The sequence below is a fragment of the Sinocyclocheilus rhinocerous genome, unplaced genomic scaffold (genome assembly GCF_001515625.1).
Source record: "Sinocyclocheilus rhinocerous isolate Xijiao unplaced genomic scaffold, SAMN03320098_v1.1 scaffold2053, whole genome shotgun sequence".
NCBI classification, from domain to species: Eukaryota; Metazoa; Chordata; class Actinopteri; order Cypriniformes; family Cyprinidae; genus Sinocyclocheilus; species Sinocyclocheilus rhinocerous.
The window spans coordinates 154,480-174,150 of NW_015666532.1; the positions used below are offsets into that span (position 1 = coordinate 154,480).

At 37.4% G+C, this 19,671-nt stretch overlaps 1 protein-coding gene across 3 annotated transcripts in view; it reads left to right on the top strand.

The window, feature by feature from the left end:
• Nucleotides 1–19,671, top strand: part of LOC107732513 (fibronectin type III domain-containing protein 3B-like) — a 152,846-nt gene that overhangs the window by 91,488 nt on the left and 41,687 nt on the right. For all 3 annotated transcript variants that reach the window (XM_016543868.1, XM_016543870.1, XM_016543869.1), the window contains 3 exons: nt 8,688–8,764; nt 11,454–11,685; nt 12,060–12,335. In XM_016543868.1, coding sequence (XP_016399354.1) covers nt 8,688–8,764; nt 11,454–11,685; nt 12,060–12,335 — 585 coding nt within the window. The remainder of the gene's footprint in view (nt 1–8,687; nt 8,765–11,453; nt 11,686–12,059; nt 12,336–19,671) is intronic.

The window sequence follows — 19,671 nt, forward strand, 5'->3', positions numbered from 1 at the left end:
CAAACAGTGATTATTACACAAGACTGGTTCTCACTTACACCCTCATTATATGTGTACATTTTATGTGCAGACTGGAACACAAACTGTATTAATTGGTCTCTGCTGTATAAAAACCTGTAAAAAACTGTATAAATAAAAAACGGCCAATTGTAGTTGGTCAGACACATTAAATTTTTATCCAATCACAACAAACACCATCAGACTGCACAAACCTTATTTGTGGTTATTGGCACGGATCAAATTGATCTACCACATTAAGATTAGGTCATTTGGATTTTTAGGCCTTTTTAGGAAGTCAAATGCCAAGATTAAAATATCAAGGTTTTTTGGGCAATGTTCTTAAGGTTTTAGCCATCTCATCATCATGAAGCCCTTTGAATCTTCTGCATAATAGACTCATTGGTCTGACTAACTGACTATAAATATAGCGCTGATGACTCAATGAAAGACTGAATATGCCGCTGACCGATTAACTGACTGAGTAACTCAATATATTTTTATCCAATCACAACAAACACCATCAGACTGCACAAACCAACCTTATTTTTATTGGCACGGATCAAATTGATCTACCACATTAAGATTAGGTCATTTGGATTTTTAGGCCTTTTTAGGAAGTCAAATGCCAAGATTAAAATATCAAGGTTTTTTGGGCAATGTTCTTAAAGTTTTAGCCATCATCATCATGAAGCCCTTTGAATCTTCTGCATAATAGACTCATTGGTCTGACTAACTGACTATAAATATAGCGCTGATGACTCAATGAAAGACTGAATATGCCGCTGACCGATTAACTGACTGACTAACTCAATATAATACTGAATGACTGACTGAATTTAGCAGTGACCCATTGACTGATTGATTGAAATATTGTTGCCTGAGGGGATACATTTTGGACTAATTTGGGCCTGCTGAGTGACATACTGTACCAACATAATTCAGGCTCCAAATTCCTCTTAGAGGGATGGATGGTTATGGATAGGATATGCTCCTGCATGGATTTCTACAGCCTCTTGTCTAGGCTGGATGTCTGTGGCAGGAATTTCAGTGTTTTGTATGCCAAATCAAATATGGTTTTATAGATTCTACCTCCAACAGGGGCTCATTGAAATGTCATAGAAATTACATTGATGTCCTCAGGGCTGCTGTGAAAGAAAACAAATATCCACCAGATCTCTTTATTGTTGGAAAATTGATGCATTCGCTCAATAAATAACAAATGTTAAGATTTTATTGGATGGGGTGAAGGTTTAGGATGGAAAATATTCTCACTCCAGATATAAGGAAGAAAGTTGACAGGGTTCCCATTCTCTAGAGCTGCCTCTCTCTCTCTCTCTCTCTCTCTCTAATAATAGTCTGGTTTGACTGAATTCGTTTAAAATATTGCAAGACAGTAAAAAGGTTGATGTGTTCCATGCAGCTATAAAACAAGCATACACATTTTAATATTTATAATCAAAGGCTAGATTTCAGTGGAAGGATTGGAAAGTAGAATGTCTGAAATGGATGCTTTTTACCAGTGATCCGTTTCAGGGTTTAATGTAGGAAAAACTCATTGTGCAGTACAACTTACAACAATTTTAAATTACAATACATTTTTTATTGTCTTATTCTTATGTGTACACTACTGTTCAAATAGCTTCAAATAGCCATTCCTTTTTTTAAATGTTTTTTTGTTTTCAAAGCTTGACAACCTCTAGTCTAGACCTCTAGAACTGGTGTTGTATTGCAAAGGCTATGTGACAGTTCTTCAAAAATGTCTCTAAGAGTCAGAATCATGTAGGCGTTATTAGAATGTTGTACACTATACCGAGCATGCCCAAGGCTATATATTGATAAAGGCCTGTTGTTTGAGCATGCAGCTCACAACAGGCCCAGGTGCTTCCATGGAGGTCAGGCTGAGGGACTTGGTCTCATTGGGTTGTTTCTGTGCCATGAGGGTTTGTACGTGTGTCCGTTGGCTGCAGAGCTGCAGGAATGCTGGTGTTTGCTAAGTGGAGAGAACTACAGAGACCGTCCAAACACACGTCTGTTTGCCAACTGGGAGCATATTACTGTCTCTGTGCTGGGAGCCTCAGTGGCTGGCCCCTGAATGGAGCCTCTTGTGTGGAGAGAGAGGAGAACTGGCCGCTAAGATTGGAAAGACAACAGCGCATAGTGCCACTGCCATCTCCAGTACTCTGGAAGCTCTACAAGAAGACACTGTTACCCTGTTTGAAAACCTAGAAACCTGTTATCAGTGCTGCAGCCTTCCAATGCCGCTCATATTCATGTAGATTTGTCAGAGTGCATGTTGGGTTATGGCTATCTGTTTTAGAATGAGGATACGCTGCTGTTCCCATCTCTAACAGGCCTGATAAACTGGATGGTGTGATTTATTGGCTTATGTTTAAAGACATTCCTTTCCAGATTAACCCACCTGACCACCTTGTAATCAGATTTCAAATTGCTTGCTTTCCGTGTACCCTTATCCCTGCCTCATGTGGACTGTAACTTACCATTCCATCCTGATGTACATGTACTTTTATAAACTCAACATTAAGTGCAGCTTAAGTTGGATCACAAAATATCTATAATATCTGTTTTAGAATGAGGATACGCTGCTGTTCCCATCTCTAACAGGCCTGATAAACTGGATGGTGTGATTTATTGGCTTATGTTTAAAGACATTCCTTTCCAGATTAACCCACCTGACATCCTTGAATTTGTAATCAGATTTCAAATTGCTTGCTTTCCGTGTACCCTTATCCCTGCCTCATGTGGACTGTAACTTACCATTCCATCCTGATGTACATGTACTTTTATAAACTCAACATTAAGTGCAGCTTAAGTTGGATCACAAAATATCTATAATTTGTTCTATCATTTATTCTAAAATTTGTTCAAGCATTTGTTCTGTTGTTTGGTCTATCATTCGTTCTATCGTTCATCTATTGTTCATTCTATTGTTTGTTTTATCATTTGTTCATTATACCTATCTATTTTTTCAGTCATTCATTCTATTTAATGTTTGCTCTTTCTACCAGTCATTCATTCGTTTGTTTGTTCTATCTGTCTATCAATCGTTGTTTGTTCTATGACTCATTCTATCATTCGTTCTATAATTCGGTCTATCACTTGTTCTAAAATTCATTCTGTAGTTCATTTGTTTTAGAATTCTTTCTATCGTTTGTTTAATACCCATCTATTTATCGTTCATTCATTCTACTTGATGTCCGTTCTACCTGTCGTTCGTTCATTCATTAGTTTCTGTCTGTCTATCTATCTATCGTTTGTTTATTCATTAGTTCTATCTATTGTTCATTTGGTCTATCGTATCTCTTTTTGTAAGGGATTCCGTCAGATGAAACCAGGTGATTATAGATATTTTATAGTTTTTAGATTTGATCTGTGTTTATGTGGCAGAAAACAGTGAGATTAGAGTGACGACATTAAACTTGAGCAAATAAAATTTAAATGAACTGTCTGAACAAATCAGTTCTCTATTAATGAATTGGACTTCCCAAACACTTCACATTGTTACCATATTATTACTTTTAAGAGATTGGTTAGAGAAGCTTCGCCACATTGGTGTAAGGCCTAGATTAAGCACAGAAAGCCCTATACTTTCCTGGGCCAGTTTGACTGGCCCTTATGCCCTCTTGAAGATCACATATGAAAACTTAATGTGACATCTATCATTCATCCATCTGCTCAAGCAAGCACTTCTTGACCAACACTGGAGTGTACTTCGACATGGAGCATACTTCAAAGGCACTGAATGCTTTACATATGAAAATAAATAAATGGAGAATATGGTTCAGTTCTTTGGCATGCTTCAGGACACTCAGGTTGGAGAGGAGATGAGTTTGGTTGCATTGCTATGGAGTGGCTGAAAGAAAGCTACCAGTGTGGGCTCAGCATAGCCTTCACATGAGTGCTCTCTGAATATGTACAGTATGCCACCAGGGAGAGCAGGGCTGAAAAGGGTCCTCCTTGTGCTCAGCACGCACACGAGCTCACACTCCACCAGGCCTGACCGTGGCTCCAGGCAGCTCTCGGCCTCAAACTGAACGCTTCATTAAAGCATACCGACTCCCCTAGGCCCACATGTGTTCCCCGTGCTCCACTATGGAAGAAAGAAGGGATGAATAATGTATGGTAAAAAAATGGCAGCTGTAAAAAAATTTTTTAGGTTTTACGGATTTAACTTAAATTTACATTTAAAACCCGTATTTCAGAGTCAGAGTGTTCTGTGAGTGAAAATATATCTGTGCTAATCATATACTCAGCCTCCAACTCACACACTGGCGAGTAAAATCTGAGAATTTATTAGCCATTGGCTAATATTAGACATCATTTAGTTGCCCAGAGTGAAGATTTAGTCGCATATGCTAGTGATTTACTCGCAATGTAGAGGTTTGTACCCACCTATTGAAGTACTGAAATCTGGTTAGTACCTTTGTAATACATAACCACCAAAAGCAGGTGGTGATGAGAAAATCACATAATTAACCAAAGCTCATCACAAGCAGGTTTTTCACAAGCTGAGAAGGAATATACTAATATATAGAAGATGCACAGCGTCAATCACACAAATACTAAACACCATCATGGTTACACAGGACACTAACATAATGCAAATAAACATTAATCTAACAAAATTAGATGTAACAAACAACCCTAATAAACATAACTGATAAGAAAAAACTAGGAAGAAACAGTTATTTCAACGGAAAAACATAAAATGTGAAATGTTACGCAGGGAATTCTGAATGTCAGTTTACGGATTTTCACTGTAAATTATATGTTCTTTAAAAAAAAAAAAGTATTTTACCGTAACATTACATGAATTTGCAATTACCGTTAACCAATGAATAGGTTTTTACTGTAGCATTTTTACAGTCTTTTACCGTTAAAATCACGATCATTTTTACAGTGTACATACTTCCTGTTTCCAGTATTAGGGGTTCACCCATACCATTTGTTCAGAACTGATCCGATCCGATACCTGATTTGATCATCACTCTTTGTGTGTTAAACACAAGCTACTAAATATAGACAACTTCATTATAAAGAAAAACAACAAATGACAAAAATATATGACAAAAATACTATTATAAACTAGGTTAGTGGATAATTCAACAGCAAAAGTTACTTGAGAAAAATGATGAGTGCACAATAATTTTTTATAAATCTAAACGGTGAAAAAACATTTAGTGGGAAACAAATAAAAGTGAATAAGTGTAGGACTAAATCTGGTAAAATGTTACACATTGCTCTTTGTATTGTTGTAAAATATATTCATGAAAAACAAGTAAATATTATATTTATATAGTTATATTTATATATAAATATATACTATAAAATGTAAAATACATTTCTTTTCAATCTATAGCACGGTAATGAAGCAGCAACATATGATAGATAGGACAGAACAAGAAAGGCTATTAATAATCTTTCATTGCGCAAAAGTATTATAATATAATTTTTTAATTATGTATTGTTTTTAATGAATTGTTTTTTTTTAGTTCTTATTATTTATTTATTTATTGTAATAGCATAGTACTTGATTAGCATATTCATGTATTTTTGTGTTCCAAGGTACTTCAAAGAATGCCATGGTCCTTTTTTGTTAGAATATGTTGTGTGGTGAAGCATTTTCTGTGGTGATACCGCAGCACATACAGTTCTCATGTCAAATGGCCACTGTCTCTCATCTTTTGACAGTTTTGGCATTACCGCTTTGGGTAAGGTTTATAGCCAAGCCTGGAGAAATAAAACCTCCTCAGCATTTTGGGATTTTTTTCCACCACTAGTTGCCTAGTTTTCCTTTGCCATGGCTTACAAATAGAGAAAATTATAATTTATTTCAACTTTCACAGACATTATTTATTTATTGGTTCAAGATGTTCAAAATCCCCACACACGGTTGGATTGAGTACAGAATCAGTCTCCTTTACGTCAGCAGGAATAATCTGAAGAAGCCACAGTTCTCCCTGTCTGTCTGCTGTTTTTCTGAGTTAATTATTTCACGTATTATGATGATCCTAGTACATTTGTGTGAGCTGTGTTTGTGTAAATACTTATATGTGGGTGGATGTACACAGAACAGACCTTGATTTATTGTACTAGTACAGTAAAGATGGCTAAACACACAACTTGCATCTACTGCAAACGCACCCACATGCACACTTTCATATACTTGCATACACACCGAGAACCAGCAAACACCCACTCATTCGACTTTGCTCTTACTGACAGGCCGTTCGTGTTTATCATCATAGACTAATTTGTTCTACAAGGATTTGTTCTACTTGCAAGGTCACAGTCTAGGGCCACGCACCCAGGCCCCCTGTTGTGCAGCACTTGTACACATACACACACACTTCCAGTAAGGACTCCTCCTCTGTTCTCACCAGTTAACCAAAAAGGGCCCTTTGAAGTCAGCTGGAGTTTAGCTGTTACTGGAAAAACAGCTTCTGAAAAACCCTTTTTTCCCCCTTGATACCATGTTGCCCTGTGAATTTTTGTTAATTATGTTCTCAATTTTTTAACCTTAAAACTTTGCCTCGCCAAGTCTTCTTAAAATCACCTTACGTTTTAAAACTAGCTTTCTAAACTTCAAAATACTCATGATTTCGTACTACAATAAAGCTCTAGTCATTTAAAAATGTGTATATATATATATATATATATATATATATATAACTATAACTATAACTATAAACTAAATAAATATATAAACTAATTTTGTATTTTTGTAAATTTGTGTTTATTGCAAAATATGCATATTTACAAATGTTTAAGTAGTTTGAGAGCATGGGAAATTGAATGTACTTCATTCACAGTGCTTTATGGGAGTTGGCGGGCACTTAAATAATTTGGTGCCATTTTGGTAGAGATGTTTTGCAGAATCATGGGTAACTTAGCTTTTGCTGTTAAATACAATTATTTAAAAATAAGTTGAAATAATGTAGGCTGATGGCTTCAACAAAGCATTCGGTATATCAATTAACAACCTGGTAGCTCACAGTGGATCTGTCTATAAGTTATTGCTAATAATCAATTAATATAGTTAGCTGCAAGTTAAGAGCAGTACTTAGCTAGCCACATTAAAGCTATTTAAGTAATATCGTTTTATATATAGCCTATTTAACCTATTTTTTTCAGAACAGTTATAACTATAGAACATCCGAACAAACTGATCCGCTGACTTCTGATGGTAAATTTTCACACTTCACACGTGTAACATGGTCTAAGAAAGATTCATCTATCTTTTCACTCTTATTCTAGTGCTTAGTCAAGCGGTTCTGGAATGTTCCTTCAGGATATAACATAGTAGTGACTAGCAGTGTTGTTGTAAACAGGCTTTGGCAGCTAATGAAGAATGAACTGTAGAATTCATTACAGTCCATCCTGTGATTTAGACTGGCCAAAGCATTGCGGAGCTGACTGCTGCTGTCTCAGGAGAGGACGATGTCTTTACCAGGTTTAGTCAGACCTCCACTACTGTGAGCAGAGACAGACCACAATGGAAAAGTCAACAGCACAATTTGGATTTGCCTTGGATTTGAATATATTTGTTCCAGTGAATCTAAAAAATGGCTGATGGGGGATTTGCATCTGGTTTACTTTAGACTTAACTAGTGGATGATTTTATCCTAGGTGGTTTAAGTTCAAGCTACTGACTCCGAGTTCCAAAACCTCTGTACAGTGTATTTGGAAACATCTTTATTTTTGTAATTCCATTGTGCTTTTAAAATGATACACTTCCTATTTTATACATCCACTTCTTCTATCAAGCCTAACAGTTTCAGGGTGTAAACAAAATGAATGTTTCTGAAATATTTTTGAGAAAATGATACTTCTAGCTAACAGTTGAACTAAGGAAAATGAGGTGAATATTTATTTAGAGTAAAGTCCCACAGTGACTTGTCATGTACGGTGATCCCATCAGTCATAGAGTCAAAGCGAGTGAGGGATCTGGAGAATGGATGTGCAGTAAATCAGGCCTGATGAGAGGCACTCAGAGCGACGGGAGAGCTTCCATGCTGCTTGAGTCCTTTCCAGTCCTGCATAACGGTCTGTCTGGACTGCTCCAGTTCCATTACCCACAGCCCTCTGTGTCGTGCCAAGTGGGGCGGCATTAATTGGCCAGTTTGCTTTGTTTGTTTGTATGTATGTTTTATTCATTTCTGGTTAGTATCCAGCAGTTAGGCCACTTGCCAATGAGGATGGAATGATATCTATTTATAATCATTTTCACCAATGCATAGTTGGGTGCTTATCAGCAGGCCCAGACAGAATCTGCAGATATTTGCATTTAAACAGAGAGGAATGCGTTAAATGGATTTAAGCATGCTGCACTCTTAAAGCATAGATCAAGTCAGCCAAAATATTTCATAACTGCACACACAAGGGGCAGTTCTGTGGAAATGTATGCAGTTTTCTGCAGAAGTCTGGGCCTGCTTGCCAGATGCCAAACTTCTTCTTTGGATAAATCAGAATCAATGTAGCAGACAAAAACAATAAAAATTCAAAAATGAATCATGGTAGCCATGTTAACTCATTAAGAGGGTACATTACTTGTTAACACTGATTCTGCCTGTTTGTTCTTAATTGATTGTAATGTAATTGTCATAAATTATAACATACTGAGGTAAATATGAATATTTGACTGTATGTTTCTTTTCCTGTATGCACAGGGCCCGCAGAGGTTCCGATGATGTCACCCAATGGATCCATCCCACCCATCCATGTGCCTCCCGGCTACATCTCCCAGGTGAGTGCAAAATGTCAATATCATAATTTTAGGATAGTATCATTAATAAATATTATTTATAAATTCAGCTTGAACATGACCTGAGAAAAGCAAAAGAAAATCAGCTAGAATATAACATAAGCTAAAATATTTATTTTCTGCTTCATTTAAATGACACTGCACATTATAAATTAGAGTTGCCTGTGCTGTGCCAAAACTTTATTTGAAAATGTGTTTCCAAGTGTGCATTGTATGTGACAGCTTCCATCTTTAAAAAAAAAAATCAATAATGCAAAAACAGAATTTAATAATGTCCTCAGGACCGACTACCTCTCATACTCTCACCTCTGTAAGTGAGACTTGTGGTCTGTCCAGGGCTCTTACATCTCTATAATGATCCATTAGGCATTATATAATAATCTGTCGCCGTTCTAAACCACATGGTGATTCCTATCTAACAGATGAAAGAGGTAATCAATATGTAGCAAGTACTGATCTGGAATGAGCTCTCCAAACCGTAATCTTTATCTCGCTTCTGATCAGCCAGACATGAAAGCAGACCCCTGACCAGTAGCTGTTGGAGAGATACAATCAGCACGGCAACAGCTCTGGGCCTGGAGCCTAGTGGTTACATTACGTCTTCATTTAGAGTTCAACAGACCTCACCTCAGCTTCTACCCACAAGCTGACAAACACCATTTCTGACTCTATGCTGGAAAGAACTATTAAGAATATTTGTATTTTGACTAGTTTGAGTTGATTTTCTGATTCACTAGGGTATTTATTTAGACCTGTGGTTCTTAATTGGTAGTTTGAGACCCAAAAATGGGTTGCAGTGGTTCTTTTTTTTTGTGACTTTCATGCAATGTTGCTATTGATTTCGCCATGTACTTTTTCCTGGGACTTTCTTTCTCAAGGACACAGTGGTGATGGCTCATGGCACCCTTAACCACTTATGTAAAAGATGCAAATACCTGCTAGAATGTCATGGAGGACCAAGCAGAGAGTAAATACAGCGGATAGAGAAAGTTGGGAGACATATGACCCTATGACCAATGTTGAGTAAAGGTTGTTATCTGGTGATGATTTTTCCCAGAAAGGCAGATTAGAAAACAAACAGATTAGACCTCTGTTTACTTATAGTGGGTTTCTGTACCCTGTACTCTCAGTAGGAAAACAGAAAGGTGTTGTGCACCTATTTTCTTTTTGAGAGGGTGCCAGTGGCAGTCGTGGCTCATTTGGTGGGATAGGTGAGATAAGACACGACCAAAAAAATATATACTTAAACTAAACTTAAGTGTATATTACATTATAATACTGTAATTCAATATTCAAACTATGAGCAGGACATATTTTTTTTTTAAGTCAAGTGGATTTAAATGCAACAAATATTCATTTATTTATTAGTTTTAGAAGCATTTAAAATCCACTTGATTAAAAAATCACACCCTCTTAGTTTAAATGGGCATGACTCTTTGCCCCTCCTGTGTCAGTTGAAGGAATCTGCTAATTGTCCAAAGGTCATTGTATTTGTGTTTAATTTAGGTCAGTGCCAGCTAGGAGCGGGAAGCACAGTCAGAACTATGGGCATTTAACTACAGGAGACCAGTATCCAGACACACTTTTAGTAGCAGCTTTTTCTTTTCAGACTAATTCATCCTTATTGTACAGTACAACTGAGATCACCTGAGAGTATTATGAAATCATAACGATATTTAGCAGTCATATTGTCGCAGTGTCATTGCGTTCTCCTTCATAATTGTCTTTCTAGTACTGCAGTGGGGCTGAACAGGTCTGATTTTTGTTAGGGGTAACGGTAATTAGGCTTTTGTTATGTATAAATTGTATGCACTTTATTTTAAGTAAAATGGATTACACACATCTCCTTTAAAATCTAGATCATGTTAGTAGATCATATTAGTAGACCCACAGCAGGGTAATTATAATGAACTAAAACTAAAATCTTAAAAACTTTATTATCAAATAAATATTAACTGAAGTAAAATCTAAAAACAATTAACATTTTATATCAGTTAGATATCAGTGCAACAATTATCATTTACATTTAATTTAAAAAAGCTATATAGACATTAAAAAAGACAAAAAACACAACACAATTAAAATTGAAATACAAAATACAAAATAAACTAATTCAGAAATGTATAAAACTATAATAGATACTAAAATAACACCGATCCAGAGACCCATCTCCACTCTTAGTTCACATTCCTCATTCTCAGTCAGTCTGATGTCTCTCATAGGCATGCATAATGAAGCAATGTTTCTCACCGTGTGCTCAACATCTGAATGCACAGCAAGCCTGGACTTGATCTAAGCATCGCTGATCACTCTTGACACCTTATCTCACACTGCTGTCTGCTTATTGATAGGCCTGTCAAACATGCTGTCATGTACACACACACACATGTAAACACACTCTCAGGGTCAGCAGGTCAGACAGGTGGAGTAGTGGTCAGCTACTGAAGAGGATTTCACGATATCATGCAGTGTTGTCCTGAGACTTAGTTTTATGAAATAATAATACTTGTTGCATTGATATTTCATGGCCTTGCATCAATATTTGCAATATTTGTGTACATTTTTTTTATTTGAACATTCATATGATTTTAAGCTGGAAATGTCAGGGAATTTCAAGTCTTTCATTCTGAAAATTCATTAAAATGAATAAAATCTTATGTTCTCACTATAGGTGTTGGAGGACAACACAGGGGTCCGGAGAGTGGTGGTCACCCCTCAGTCTCCAGAATGTTATCCTCCCAGCTATTCCCCAGCCATCTCTCCAACTCATCACTTACCTCCGTACATGGCCCCACCACCCTTTATTCCCAACTCACACACGGCCTTCTACCCACCCGTCAGCCCTGGGGACATCCCCCCCCACCAGTACTACCAGCATCATATCCCACCCATGTACAATGAAGGTAAGAGTGTGTATGATCACTGACTTATTCTTCTTTCTACTTACCTCTTACCATGTCAAGTGAAATCTCATGATTCACCATACCTATTTCAATACCACAGCCAAAACTGTTACAATATTGTACACACTAATAAAATAAATTAAAACAGTAATATAGGAATGAATATTTTCTATATCATCATACTTAAGTATTGATACAAGTATTGAATGTAATACATTTGTGAGAGTACCAAAAAATGTAGCATCACTTGTTTTTTTCCATCACAATGTCCTCTTAGGTGCTCCATACCTTTTCAGTGGTTTTGAAAGCGTAATTTTCACTATTTTCAACTTAAATAGCAGTTTAATGGTTGAATGATTGTTTTGTTGCCGCAGAGATAATTCCTGTGTATGGGATGAACTACATTGGGCGAGATGAGCAGTACAAACCACCACCAAAGAAGATGAAGGACAGACTGGAGCGTCAGAATCGGCTCAACAGCCCTCCCTCCATCTATAAGAGCAACATGGCATGCACCAATATGTACAATGGCTATGGCAAGGTCCACGGAAATCTTGGTGGTGGCGGAGGAGGAAGAAGCAGTCCTGGAGCTAAAAAAAACGCCCGTGGAGCTCGGAGTAGCCCCAGGTCCAGTGAGCCAGACTTACAAGGTAAGAACTTTTGCAGCAACCCTCTACGGACACCTTGGCAATTGAATCGCCATTGGCTAGTAAATTTTTTTGTTTACTCGCCAGACTGATATACCATATATGCATGTGTGTTTTAAATATATAATGTGTGTGAGACAAGGTGTGCACCTTTACACTAGAGTTCACAGTACGTTAAATACAGGTGCGTTGCACATCCATTCAGATGAACTGAAAAAGATCACAGATCGCTTGACGGAGAGTGAAACTCTGAAGCGCTCAGTCAGTGTGTTCGGCGAGTGAAAATATATCTGTGCTAAACTTATACTTAGCGTCCAACTCACACACTGGCGAGTAAAATCTGAGAATTTATTAGCCATTGGCTAATATTAGACATCATTTAGTCGCCCAGAGTGAAGATTAGTCGCATATGCGAGTGATTTACTCGCAATGTAGAGGGTTGTGCAGGTCTATTTTCTAAGTTTTCTAAGTTTCTACTTTTGCAGGTTTATCTTTCTCAGTTTGTAGACTATCATTCAAAAGTTTGGGGTCAGTAGGAATTTTTTTTTTTTTTTTTTAAAGAAATTGACACTTTGAATCAACAAGGATGCATTCAGTTGATCAAAAGTGACAATGAAGATATTTGTAATGTTACAAAAGAGTTCTAAAAATTCTGTTCTTATGCATCAAAGAATCCTGAATAAAATGTAACTCTTCCACTAAAATGTTAAGCAGCACAATGGTTTTCAACATTGATAATAAAAAGAAATTTGAGCGCTAAAACTGAATGATTTCAGAAGAATAATGTGACACTAAATAGTGGAGTAATGGCTGCTGAAAATTCAGCTTTGCCATCAAAGTAAAAAAAATTATTTTAAAATTTTTTGAAGGGGAAAAAAGTTATTTTAAAGTCTAAATATTTAATAAATTCTAAATTTTAAAGCTGCAGTCCGTAACTTTTGGCAAGCTGCAGTCCGTAACTTTTGGCGCTCTAGCAGTTAATAAACAGAACTGCGTGCGTCTTGCGGAAGAACATTGTAGCCGGAGCTACTTCTCTCTGTTTATGTCTATGGCAAATCACGCAGGTACTGGGCTACTCCGCAGCGGTACCTACCCGAAGCAGTCTAAATAGTCCGAATATAAACACTTATTGTAGGTGTACTGTAGTGATTCAGGACAAGCCAAAAACACGGTTTGGAAAATGGATTCATGGTGTACTCGCTTATTATGTAAATTTTGTAATTTTTGAACACAAAAAAGTTACGGACTGCAGCTTTAAATATTTCACAATATTTCTGTTTTTGCTGTATTTTTAATCAAATAACCTCTTCAGCCTTAAGAGACTTTTCAAAAACATTTTAAAAAATCTTACTGACTTTGAACGGTAGTGTATATGTGTATAAGATAAATAATAAAACTTTTAATATGAAATAATATTTTTATTTTTAATATAATTTAAAATATATTGTAATATTATTTGTTTAATAAAAATAAACCAATCTGAAGTAAAGTCCTGTTCTTTCATCATGTAAAAGCTAAGTTACATGGAATTTCATGAGTCAGAGCAGAGTGAGATAGTTATATTCTGCTTTGTGCCGAAAATTCTCGGCAACGTTTACACAAGACATTATAGATGTTATTGTGGTTACGTTAAATCATCTTGTACATGGCTAGAATATTTAGCCTCTGATGTTTCACGGCTTCCATTAGACATCTGTAATGCATGTTTCCCTCAGTGTACCCACAATGTTTTTCTCTCTCCTCTTAAAAAAAAAAAAGATAAATGCATCGATCGAGGTAAAGGGGTTCGTCATGCCGCGGAAACTGCATAGCTGGGAATCGCCAAGGTGCTATCGTTTTTCCAGCACCCACAATGTGGCCCTTGTGTCTCAGGTTGGGCCTCTGCTGAAAGGCAGCCCACATACCTGTGGAGTCACATTCTCTCAATGAAGGGGTCCTTTGAGCTTGGCCACCGATCCTCACCAATTCCACATGTGCCTTATCAGGCCCCCTGCAGTGCCGTTTGGAGAAGAGCTCCATTTAAGATGCTGTTCACATGCTGTTTCGCACTCAAGAACATTTTCTTAACATAAACGTATTTTAGAGTATACATCCAAAACTGTGCTAAATTATTTAAGTGCACGCCTGCACTCCAGAAGGTCATTGCCGTTTTTCTGCACTTCTGCCAATGCCAATGCCCATTTTTTCTTTTTTCTTTTTTCTTTTTTGTTCTCTCAGCCTTTGGTGTCCTTGAAGTTTTAGCTTTAAATTATGTAAGTGCCACTGATCCCAGGTGTTCCATCAATGCATGCACATTTGCAGGTGCTAACAAATGCTGCAAAGGGAATGACCCCTTCGTTTATTTGATCTGCCAAAAGGGCAGAATTGGCCCTCAAAAAAAAAGAAAGAAAAAAAGCATCCACGTTCAGTGATGTATTAGTCTGTATGTTTTATGTTAAAGGCAGAACATGTAGCATTATATAGATGTGTTGTAAGACTTGACTCAGTGTCTGACATCATGTAAACGTGATTTGTCTGTTGCAAGCGCAAGTCTAACAAGCAAAACAAGAATTGCTCATACAGTACATCCATATGGTGTTTCTATATTACACACACTTAGAGTATCTTCAGGATCAAAGGCGAATACCGGCTGTGGCAGAGTTCCCAGGAGATAAGACTGCCTGTGAAGCTATTACTCAATATCTTTGGCTGCTGTACACTTTATACATGCTAGTTAAATGATTTTTGTTGATGATTATTTTGTCTTGCATATTGAATAACTCATAAAAACATCTTTATGTGATATTTTAAAACCATCTTTTTATTCAGTTTTGATGTCAACATTTGAGCAGAGGTGCATATTGATTATTGAAAGCAGGACAATGAGCAGAAGTTTGTGTGCTGACAAGGTTTTGCTTCAACTGTTTATGAGCCTATAAAATTAAAATTATAGTTTGCCCAAAATTATCATTTGGTCACCCCTGTGTTGTTCCAAACCTGTATGATCTTACTTCTGTGGAATGCAAAAGAAGATATTTTGAAAAATATACAGGTATTAGTGTTTTTTTTGTGTGCATACAAGTCAGTGGGACCCAATTTTGTTTTGGACCCCATAGACGTTCATTGTATAAACAAAAAGGTTTAACATTCTTCAGAATATCTTCGTTTGTATTCCACAGAAAAACATAAGTCATACTGGTTTGGAATGACATGAGTGTCAGTTAATGAAGACAATTTTCATTTTCTGGTGAACTGTCGCTTTAAAGCTGAGAAATGATCTTACATGTTGTCTGGTTATTGAGTGTAATAGGGTGTAAAATCTTGCACTCACTGTAGGCCAAACGGATGAGTGTTGTAGATGAGAAGTCACCAGAAGCAGGGCACTGGGGGTGAGTCTACGCAGCGTGTGGCTCTCCTCTGTGGAATCGACTGAATGGTTGATGAAGGATAGAAAACAAACTTGAGGCTTCTTGCTCACATCACTTACTGAGGGCTACAGCCATCTGGGCCTCACTGCAGCCTTGCTTTTAGGCATAAATCATCACAAACCACATATACACATATGCAGAATAGGCTCTCTGGGTCACACTGGAGATCAGGTTAAGATTTTTTTTCTTTCTGAGAGGAAGCTGCAATAGTGTGATCAAACGTAAGACTGAAGAACAAAAAAAAAAAAAAAATTGAGGGAATGAGAAACAAAAGGGCAGAGATTCCAGCTGTCGAAAATACTTTGTTGTTGGCATAGCAGCTTGAAGATCCAGGCCTGGCTACCAATCAAAACTAGAGCTGTGAAAACAACTCGACTTGTCCACTCTCAGCACTTCGGCTGGACGGTCTTTGCTCAGATCACCCCACGGGCACAAACACGCTCACCTCAGCTCACGAAGCTCAATTACATAAGACAGGAAACCATATCCCGGGGCCCATCAGCTCCTTTCCTAAGCTGCAAGGATATTTGCGCTTTCTACCGCTCCATCTTCATTAACTAGATTAGGCTGGGGCTAAACCTGTGTGCAGAGCAAGACTGGCCACTAGATTAACCTTCTCATGGTCTCAAGCTTGCAGCATTTCAACCTTAACTCCTTTCTATCTCCAGTTTTCCTTGTGTGTTTGCATGGACTCAAGCAGAAACAGATGTTCACTTCTGCTTCTCTTTGGCACTGTGCATTTCCTCCAGCCACGTGCTTTCACTCCGTCATTACCGTCCAGAAGCAACAGATGTTCCTTAATCTTGACTTTGTGTTTTTGCCACAATGGTAATAGTTTCCCACACTTACTCTCTCACAACATATGAGTCACTGAGAAAGGTTATGCCCTGAGGCCACTTCGATAACAACATGGCTATAGAGCAATAATGGGTGACGCAACTTGGGAAAACCTAATCATATGAGAAGGTCAAGGGCAGATAAGACCTGGTAACCGGATGCTAGCTCTCCACCTAGTTAAACATGACCTTTCCATTATCTGCTGGTGCTTATTCGGTCTTTTACAGTTGGCACGCCAGAACTCTCACCTGTCTTACAAGTCTGGGTAGATTGCTTTTTTATGAAGGTGCCATAGAAACTAGGCCAAAATGTGTGTGTTTTTCTGGGAAGTCCCTCTTACAGCTCTTACAGTAAGACAATGCACAAACTGCGTCTGTTTCAGTGGAACTGTTTGTCTGTGCCAGGGTTATTAATGGTGGTTTCAGCTAAATGTGCTTGTGAGAACAAGCCTTGCAGTTCTATTAAATCAAATCAACTTGTTACTCCATGTACATTTGTAAAATTATATATAATATATGCAAACACAAATAGTAATGCAAAGATGTGAATAGCAAAGTCAGCTCATTTTTACTGCCCCCCAAAATAATCATTCTTTTATATCTGTATGTGCTAGAAATATTTGTAATTTCATTAAATGTTTCTTTGCCATTTTTTCTTCAATGTACTGTATATTTTTTTCTTTACTAAAATAAAATGTATATATTTTTTTCTATATAAAACATAGAGTAATTATTCAACTATAAATTATTCAGATATAATGTAAAATAATAATACTAATTTTGCTGGAAACAGTGGCATCTGATGCAAAAAAAAAAAAAAGTTTTCAAATGGACATTCAAGATCAACAATTCTAACATATTCAGGGACAACTAACCTAAAACTTTCTCACATGTTCCAAGGTCCGTTGGTCATTCTTGTTACACATGGTGCACATTTATAAAAGAGCAAAAGTATTTGAGGCATTAAGATGTAATATAAAATGTGTGCAAGCTACTGACTAAATAAGAATAAGAGCATATATAGGAATAATGATTTAGTATTCATTTAAATAAGGAGACACAAAGTAAACACAGAAATAGAGTGGCACCTGTGGAGATTGTGCCACTGAGCGTCCAGAGCAGGTCTCCCTGGTTCAGTCTCTCTGTAGCTCTCAGAAATCTCGTTCCCTCCGCCTCTCTCCTTTCCCATCTATTCCTCCTTTCTAGCCTCTGCCAACTTTCTCCATTCTTTCCAGTTCCCTTCCAGGAAGCTCTGGCGTATCCCTGTGTCCCTTGGCAGTAGTGAGGCCATGCATCTCTGCTGTGAGCGAATGCCACTGAGAGTCCCTCTGGAGATGGAGCTATAGCACACTAAAGGCGAGAGACTGATGCTTGGCAGTTGTGGAAAAACAAGAATCCATTCTGCTGAGGGGACTGACGGTTTCTGATACTAAAACGAAAGCAACCAATGGTTTATCACACACCTTACACTATCTGTCCTACCTATGCTTTTTGTTGAAAATCAAAGAGCAAATGAGCAATGCTAACATCTGGAGCTGTTGCTCTGATGGTTTTGACTGAACGTCTTCATGTCCTCATTTTAACCTCTACAAGGTAGGCTGACCAGTTTAGTCTGGTGCTAAATGATGTAGAGTGGAAGAGGCAGTGAACTGCTGATGTTTGAAATGTGTTATCAACAAGGTCATTTTACTTGCATAGTTTTGACAGACACACAGACAGACTGAAATGCAGACTTACAGACTATCTAGACAGAAAATTACCCACATAGATAAAGAGACAGACATACAGACGTCAGAAGTGGGAGTAGGAAGTTTCTGACAGCATGTGAAGGCACAAATCTAAGACAGATAGATACACAGACAGACTGGTAGACTAGGTAGATAAGCTGACTGACTACCTTTCTAGAAATATAGATAGACAAGAATGCAGATAGATAGATTAAAGAGAATATACATGTGTTACACACTACATGTCTATTTTGTACACTATTTTGTGTCAGTTGTATGCATGGCCGGACTTACCATTGGGCTCGACTGGGCTGCAGCACATGGGTCCCGCTTTGTAGGGGGCCCTGCTTTACCTGTTTACGTTTGTTTGATTTGTTCAGTTATGCCAGTCATAAATTATTAGCCGCAATTCCACTGCACATGCAAGGGCTTAACGGGCCAGCCGGGGCTAACAGCTTACAACTGTGACCTTCGAGGCCATAATCAAACAGCATAAACTGGTATTTATGATTATTTCACATAGAAGGACACACGTATTGAATCGCATCTGCACCGATTAATTTGATCTCATGGCTACTTCAAACAGCTCCATTAAGCCTTTAGCCCAAACGAGCGCACATTTAGAAAGATAATGATACATTCTCATATGTGCATGCCTCATTTCTTTACAGAGGATGATTCTATATTATATTAATGTTCCACTAAATTATGCAATCTGAAGAGTTTTGGGCACTCTCTCCCGTCTCACTGCCATTACACATAGTGGGGCAGAAATGTCATCAAAATGATTTAAAAAACAAAAAACAAATGGCCATTTAATGAGTTTCTATTTCTATAAAATGTGCCTATGATATAGGAATTAGCCTATCACACAAACAAGAGTCCTGTTTTTCTCATGTTTCGAATATCTGCAGGATCGCAAATGTACAATAAACAAGAAGTTACTGAGTAACTTTCAGACACAAAATTCCGTTTTGCTCCGTCAAAAAGAAAATAGAGCAAACAGCAGAACCGCTGCGTCTCCGAGCAACAGTGTTTTGTTCCTCAGCGTTACACTATGGTTACACGGACCAGTAAATGATTCAATCAGGATATAAGTGCAGTCGTTTCCGAATGCATCATAGGTTTTTAAATGACTTGATTGTTGCTTTAAGGATTCAACTAATTCATTAAGACCTCATTTCCCACCTACTGGCGGTTGTAGTTTCATATAAAAAAAAAAAAGTAGCTTATTATTTAATTTTTTTAATAATTTAATATTTCTACAATTAAATGTTATATTTAAACTTAACATAATTTATGCAAAATCCATCTATGAATTTTGTTGATAGTGATTTCGTTTGATTCTTAATAGCCAACATTAATAATA